Here is an 8,731-nt window from a genome sequence, read left to right on the forward strand (position 1 = left end):
AAATGGCGAAGCGACCGCTGCCCATGACATCCGCAATTGCAGATGCGTTGCCTACCCTTATCCGACGGAGGAAGAGACGCACATAAAGAGGATATTTCCCCTTCCTATGCATATCCTCCACCGTCAAATTCACTTCCTCTTCCCATCCTCTTCTTGTGAGAAAAGGGTGGTAAAGAGAAAGGGACTAAAATTAGGCCTCCGGTACCACACTCATCATACGAAACACGGAATTGCTTCCATTTCACGCCTGTCTTCTGTGTGGTCGTGGTATTACACCGGGCGTGCCGGCCTATTCGTGCTAAGGTGTTAAAGCGGGCACTACCACTGTTTAAACCACTACCACTGTTTACGTGTTGTAATTAAAATTCGTCTGATTCGTTTATTGCAAACAAACAAATGTAATTAGTCTCGCCGAGCAGAATGAGTTAATTTTAAACTTAATTCAAATACAGTTAAATGTTAAGGGCAGCCCTAACTCTGAAAACTAATTATTTAGCTTTTATTTCATTTCAAACATTTAGATAATCTAGTTAAAACCTGCAAACACCGAACCAACCTCGTCATTTATTTTGTGTGTTTTGTACAGAAGAACAATGAGCGAAACGTGATGTTTGACGTCACATATCACGGAAACACTACGACGATTGTGTACAACGTTAACGTTTAACAGCATAACTCGCTCGGGAACAAAGCGGAGATAAATTGACGTGGGTGGAGTTCGGCGACGGTCGTTTGGCGTTTAGCGATAGCTCGTCTCCGCGCCGAGGGAATTAATTGTAGCCAAGTTTAATTGAAGCGCGAACATAGTCCTCTAGCCGGGACAGGGACAATTCCGCAGCCGTTCCGGAATTTGAACCGCACTTGTGAATTAAGTCTCGAATAGTAACGTTTGGTGTAGCTTTGAACGGATTGTAGTGAAAAAATTTAGATTACAAGCTAGAATTAGTACGTGATTACCGTTGGTTAATTCAAATGTCGAGTCGAACAATTTAAACCAAACAATATCAATGAAGGTTAAAATATTAAATGTCTGTTAATGAATCTTCAACTCGATTAGTTCAGTCTACGAGCAATAATTACTTCTATAAACTTCCATCTCGTTTCTAGTTTGTTATAAATTTATAACGAAATAAAACTGTATCGATTCAGCTAAAACGGTATCAATTTACGTCGGTAATTAAGTTAGCGAGGAGTTTGCGAGGTCATTTGTTAAAAGCTACCGCAACTGGTTGATAGCGACGCAGTAACGGGTAACTTGCGATGGCGTGCTTTACTACAAACTCAATAATCATACCATTTAACTAATCTAACAACTCGACCTAATGCCTATCTAGCTTTTACTTTCCAATACAGATTAGTAGAAAAGGACCTTTTGCAACCTTTGTTAATTTCTTGGATTCTGTACAAGACAGATCGTGTCCCAAAACTAATCATTACTCACTACAAAAATCTACGGTGAAATATATTAAAGAAGGTAACCAATGAAGTAACAAATAACTTATATGTCGATAGCGCGGCAACACTCGGCAAGTGTTTTGACTGTGCAAGTACAATAACAAGAAGCAAGTCGCCGCGGGCGAGTTGCCTGCGTCGGCAACTTGAGCGACTGTCTCTGACAGCTTTGGGGGCGGGGACTTTACAACATGTCAAAGTTTATTGTTCCACAAATGTTTACAACGGTAAGAACAAAACACAATAATTAAACGAAACATAAATACTAATACTTTTACTGCTGCACCCATTGTCTTGATATAATTAAACTGTCGCTTAACGATCACTTAAAAGTGTCTACCTGTAGCAGCCAGAAGGACCTGGCGGGGCAGGCGCGCGCTGAGCCGGCCAGCAGGCGCGCGGCCGGCGCCAGGTGCAGCACGCAGCCGCAGCGGCAGCGCGCGCCCACCTCCGCCACCACGGCCGGCGCGTCGCCAGCCCACGCGCGCCCCGCGCACTCGCACGCCGCCAGCTCCACCGCCGGCCCCTGACACACACACTCGCTACTGTTCTGCACTAAGGGTCATGTTGCGCGCCTCACCAGCCGCCTCCTGCCACATACACTCGAAACAAAACTAATTATCCAGAAAAAGAGAAAAGTTGCGAGGTTATTATAGGTGACCTTACAGATCATGAAATAAAATATTTTGTCTTCTTATACTTTATTCTAAAATATGTTTAACAAAATAGAATCAATAACATATACTTAAGTAGGTACTATAAAAGTACAGACGATAAACAGCTATTACAACAAAAAAGGTATCCCTCTCTAAACAATAAGTTACAAAAAATAAAATGAAAATCAGAAAGTACCAAACCTGTTCACTTGGGCTCTTCCTCCTTCTGCTTCTCCTCATCTTGTTCTCCGTTAGCGGGCTGCTCCTCCTCTCCCCCAGCCTCGCCTGTCACAGCCTCCGACTCTATCGTCTGAGATTTACCTTCTCCCTCTACGCTTTCAAAGTCTTTTTCTTTTTCCTCAAAGATAACAGACTTGGACATTGTAACTTTCTGTTTCTCTTCGGAAAGCCTAGCTCGCGAGCTCAGCTTCCTTTGGGACGCCAAGTCTTTCATTATGGACTTCTGTATTTCGAGTTTACTTTTAACGAGCTGCGCCTCTATGTCATCGCTAGACCCTTCCTTGTCTCTCTCGGAAGATCCCGAAGTGACAGAAGAATGAGATGACGTCACAAACGAGGAAATGCTCTGTTTCACGGCCAAGTCCTGCACCGACGAAGGAGGGATGAGTTTCATACTTGGAATCGTTTTGATGCTTCCTATCGTAGATGAGGACACCGCCATCGACTCGCTGCTTTCTTTTTCAGCACTGACAGTTTCTTTAGATATCGTAATAACGACTGTGGAGCCCATCGATTTCTTCGAATAAGGTTTCGGGACGAATCCTAGATCGCCTTCTTCATATATTTTAGTTAGAGATGCGAGAGTATCAGTCGAGTCGGCTTTATGCAATTCACGATACTGGTTTATAATTGACAACAAACGTGAAAGTAGTAGTTCTCTATTCATCATATCACGACTCTTGTCCGTGATGGCCCACTGGTCTAATTTCAACGCTGCCTGGATCGCTGTAGCCGCTTCTTTAAGTATTCTCTTGAGTTTTGCATTTTCTTTGTTAACTTTAGACGTCTCCACGATACACTTATTTTCTTCAGTCATTTTTGCGTGAAGATTTTGCTCTAGAATACGAATTTGCAACAACTGGTTCTCGTTTTCTTTGGTTAGTTTCTGAATCTTTGCTTGCAATGTTTCAAAATCATAGTTTCTCTTTTCAAAGAGAGCCTTTTCCTTGTTTATATTTTGGAAAGCCGATGTAAGCTGATCGATTACTTTCTTTTGAACGATATTTTTGTTGATAGCTTTATCTCTTTCTTCTTCGGCTAGTTCCATAGCGATGCGAGCATTTCTCTCATTTTCCCTGTATTTGTCATTTAGCTCAGTTAACTTCGACTGCGCGGACAATATGTTATCGAGTTCATTATTGATCGCTATGTTCTCCCTGATCACTCTGTGAGTGGACGCCGCCACTCTCAGTTCAGTCGCATCTTGGAAATCCTGGGCTAATTGTAAAAGTCTGCCTTCCATCTCCTTTTTTAATTTATCTTTACCTATTACAAATTTCTTCTCGGCGTCATAAATAATTCTTTTGTACTTCATCTCTTGGTCCTTAAAGTCTTGTTCCTGTTTCTCGTACTTCTTCATCAAATCATCTCTTATACATCTAAATTCTTCAAGTGTGTTTAATTTACCTGCTAATAACTTATTTTCAGAAGTCAACTGTTCTTTCATTACTGTGAAGTTTCTTTCCAGTTCAGACACTGTCTTCTTAAAGTTAGCCGTTTCTATTTCCCTGATTTCCTCGAGGCCTTTAACTTTTTCTTTTAGCTCAACGTTTTCATCATTTTTGGTATTAATTACCTTCTTCAGATATGCAATAATATCTGCGCGGTCTTCGTCCAACTTATCGTAAGCTTTCTGCAACTCCTCATTTCGTATCTCGTAGTCTTCGATAGAGGCTCGAAGTCTTGCGAGTTTTCGATTGCAATCTGCTATTTCTAACTCAAAAAATGTTTTTTCCGTCTCCGTCACTGTGGGCGCGGTCCCCGCTTCATCTTGCTTCTGTTTCTTGCCCTTTTCTTTTTTAGGCGGCATGACCTCGGACTAAATGTAACGCAATAAAAATTAACGAATTCAAATCTTAGTGTAACAAAGCACGTTTTGAGTAAATCGGAAATTATCGACCAAACGGTTGCATAGCAACGCGGTGGCAGCGCACAACAACACTGTATTATGTCACTGACCTCTATAACTATCTATGGTATTGTGTGTTCACTCTTGACTGAAAATATTTTGTAAAGTTTTCTCTTTCGAAAAAATAAAAACACTGCATTGTATTAATATTGTATCTAGACACATTGTATGTACAAATAATATTTTTTTTTTGCTAACGGACATGCTACTTTTATATACAACTAGCTTTCGCCCGCGACTCCGTCATCGTAGAATTTAAAAAAAACACAAAAGTGAGTAGCCTATGTGTTCTTCCAGACTATTCTCTACATCTATACCAAATTTCACCGAAATCCGTTAAACTGTTTATGCTACAAACTCTAACAAACATCCATCCATCCATCCGTACATCGTTCTAAACTTTTGCATTTATAACATTATTATTTAGAAGTTAGATAGATGATTATTATACAAACTATAATACAATGCATACGCATAAAATTCAATCGGTTATTGTAAGGACCTTTAGGTACTTCAGTTTAGTTTTTAAGCTAAGCTAAGAGAGACTGACCTCGCAGTACTTGGCGCCGTACGCGGGCGGCGGCGAGTCGCAGAAGCGGTGTCGGCTGCGCGTGCGCGTGCTGCAGTGCGCCGGCGCCGGGCACGCAGACCACGCCGACCACGCGCCCCACGCGCCCGCGCCGCCCTCTGTACAACACGCACTATTAGTAATAAGAGGCTGTATACTAGAACAAGCCAGCTCTACGGTCGAGGGTTTCACCAGAGAGCGGCAGCGTGGGCAGGCAGTCCATGCGCACGTCGGCCACGGCGCCCGTCACCGCCTGCGACACGTACACGAAGCAGTACTCCGGGAACCGCTCGCTGAACAGCCGGCAGTCGAACGACGCCGTGTGCTGCCCTCTACGCAACACCACGTTTCATTTTACAACAACATAAGACTAGGGGACATAAACAAAAGATGCTTGGGCAATAATAATGGCGATGTAATTAACCTGGTAACCCTACGCTCGGCGACGTAGCGCAGGCGGTCGCGGTCGCGTCCGAACACGCGCACGCGGTCGGCGCGCTCGAGCACGCACTCGGGATACTGAAAGAGCACGCGCACGCCGGCGCCGCACGGCAGCACCGACCCGCCGCGCACGTTCAGCACGAACTGCTCCGACCAGTCCGCCTGACCGACACGACAGCATGCACATAACCACAATATGCACTCAAAAAAGTATCCAACATAGAGTTGAAAACTACTCACGTAAAAAAAGAAAGGAGATGTGAAGCGGCAGTGTATTCAGTCGTTCAACAGCGAAAGATACTTGTCTACAGTTTTAATTTTTCTTACTACTTAATGCACTTGAATTTTAAAGCTAAATGTTTCATTTTATTTGTAGGAACTCTGCTTTACGGTATGTGAAAACACTTTTAAAGTCAAGTATAAAATGAAAATGTTTAACAAGTTAAAGCTTTAGTGCAAAGGCCTAGTTTTGTTGGCGAGTATCGAGCGAGCTAGACGCGTGCCGCTCCCCGGCGCAGCGCTGCAGCGCTTCAAATATTCAAACGTTTGCTGCAGCCGCTGCAGTTCCACCAACTTTACTTAATAGACTGGAAAGTCATTAAATGCGTCTATTACGTCGAGGGCGTGTATGCTAAAATTGTGTAACTGCTGCTATTTAAAAGTATACTGAAAAACATATACGAGGCAAAAACACTTGCTATTTATTTTTTGTTCGGTTTAAAAACGATTTTAAGAATACTCAAACATTCTAAAACTGTTAAAATGTACAATATGCTGACTGAATCAAATTCACCATTCAAATGCAAATGATAGAATTTGTCGCAAATACAATTCTGTGAACTGCTCAGAGGACGACCAAGGAATGTTTCAGTTCATTACATCACATAGTACTTTACAAATTCTGATTTTATATACACAAGTTGCGAAAAACCATTTATAAAGGGTACACTATATTTTTATAACACTTTTTAATTTATCATTGATTTGGTATATTTGTTGAACTTGTATATGGTAAACATAAAAACTGTGTCTGGCAGCGGTTCTGGAGTGGCTAAGTGGCCCTCGGTCGGGGCTGGGTCGAGTGCTTTATTGGCGACGTCAACAGCGTTTCAAGACTTTTCACAACTACTACAAAAAGTGCCCAAACCCCACTACACGATGCCCTATCAGCTTACAGTCATCTTACTTTGTTTCGAGTCCAATTCATATAATGTATAATATTAGAAACAAGGCGTACGGTAACAAAGATAGAAGAATACAGAGACTTTATACTTTTCCACTCAGGCAACACACCGGGTAAATATGGGGTAGGCTTCTTGATAAAGAAACGGTATAAAAACAATATAGAAAGTCTCATTGGCTACACAGAAAGAGTCGCACTACTAAACATAACAATAGAAGGAACCCAGATATCAATCATACAAGTGTATGCACCAACTGAAAAAGCAAGTGAAGAAGACATCGATAACTTTTACACAACAGTTTGTACAGCAATAGAAGCTGCCCATAAATTCTATATACTGATGGGTGATTTTAATGCAAAAATAGGTAAACCAAGACAGGAAGAAAAGCTGATTATGAAGCATAATGGGTACGGCGAAAGTAATGAGAGAGGACAAAAATTAATCAATTTTGCTATCGAAAACAAGCTTACAATAATTAATACTTTATTCAAAAAGAAAACAAAACACAAATGGACCTGGAGATCACCAGATGGTAGATATAAAAATGAAATCGACTATATGCTATCGAACCGACCATACATGTTTCACAATATAGAAGTATTAAATATAAACTACCCATCAGACCACAGACCATTGCGAGCAACAATAACATTAACAAGTAAAAAGAAGAGCAGGGCCAACTACCACAAAACAAAAACTAAACTAACAAATGTCGATGAGATAGAAAAATACATCGAATGCTTAAAGTCCGAAGAATCTCAAAACTTACTTAACCTGAATGAAAATATAACTGTACAGGAATACTACGACAATATTTTAAGAGCTATAAATAAAAGCCTTCAGGCTGCTGAAAAAACAACAAAGAATCAAGCCAAGGCTCATAAAATTCTATCAGAACGAACTTTGAACCTACTTATTAAACGCCAGGAACTTCAGAAAAGTAAAAACAAAACTCGAGCAATTAAAAACCAAATTTCTGCACTCTACAAGTTAGTTAATAAATACATAAAGAAAGACTACACAAACTATAGATACAATATTATTAACAATCACCTCAACAAAACAGGAAGTATAAAGAAAGCCTACAAAGAACTTACGACGAGCAAAAAGTGGATCGACGGATTGAAAAAAGATGACAAAATATCACACAATCGGAGTGAGGTAGTTAATATAGCAACAGAATTTTACAAAAAGCTGTATAGTACCAAGGAATACAACACTAAAAACTCATGTGAATATAACAGAAACAACATTGGAAAGAATGAAGTAAAAGAAATAGACGAGAACGAAGTGTTTACAGCGATAAATAAACTGAAGTTGGACAAAAGCCCTGGCTCAGACAATATTACAAATGAATTTCTTAAACTAGCTGCACCTATTTTATCTATACCCTTCACAAAACTCTTTAACACCATTCTAAAAAGAGGAGAAACACCTAGCCAGTGGTCAGAGTCCAGCATCACACTAATTTATAAAAAAGGAGATCCAAACGACGTGGGAAACTACAGACCTATAAGTCTAATGCCTGCCATCTACAAGCTCTTCTCCTCCATAATTAATAAAAGAATAAGCAGTACTATAGAGGCTAGGCAGCCTATAGAACAAGCTGGTTTTAGAAAAGGATTCTGTACTATCGACCACATCCACACACTAGAGCTCCTTATAGAAAAGTACCAAGAAATGCAAAGACCACTCTACCTAGCATTTGTTGATTACCAAAAGGCTTTTGACACCATTTCCCATGACAGCTTATGGAGCACTCTAAGATCTCAGGGAGTAGAAGAACCATATATTGAAGTAATTAAAAACATATATAAGAACAGCAAAAATAGAATCAAACTTGAGTCAGTTGGCCCCTGGTTCCCCGTACAAAGAGGAGTAAAACAAGGCGACCCACTATCTCCAAAACTGTTTATAGCGACATTGGAATCAATAATTAGCACACTAAACTGGGGGAGCTTTGGAATACCGATCTCAGGAAAGTACCTAAACCACCTACGTTTCGCAGATGACATAGTACTAATATCGGAAAACAGCTCTCAATTGCAAGTGATGATTGAGTCATTAAACAAAGCTAGCAAGAACGTAGGGTTAGAAATGAATCTCTCCAAAACAATGTTAATGACTAACGCAGACAACACCAGGGCGTTAATATTGGTCGAAGGCAAACCTTTGAAATATACAGAAATATACACATACCTTGGAAAACAAATAGGGTTCAACCGACACTGCAACGATCAAGAAGTAAACCGAAGAATACAGCTGACATGGAATAAATACT

General features: G+C 40.6%; 1 protein-coding gene across 1 annotated transcript; it reads right to left on the minus strand.

Moving 5' to 3' along the window:
* Window positions 1-2,126: 2,126 nt before the first annotated feature.
* LOC106109894 (uncharacterized protein C9orf117 homolog) lies at window positions 2,127-4,297 on the minus strand. The gene has a single exon (XM_013291538.1). It carries the CDS (start codon window positions 4,156-4,158, stop codon window positions 2,314-2,316), a length of 1,845 nt encoding a protein of 614 aa, XP_013146992.1. The 5' UTR covers window positions 4,159-4,297; the 3' UTR covers window positions 2,127-2,313.
* Window positions 4,298-8,731: the final 4,434 nt, after the last annotated feature.

This window comes from Papilio polytes, unplaced genomic scaffold (assembly GCF_000836215.1).
Source record: "Papilio polytes unplaced genomic scaffold, Ppol_1.0 DF821044.1, whole genome shotgun sequence".
NCBI classification, from domain to species: domain Eukaryota; kingdom Metazoa; phylum Arthropoda; class Insecta; order Lepidoptera; family Papilionidae; genus Papilio; species Papilio polytes.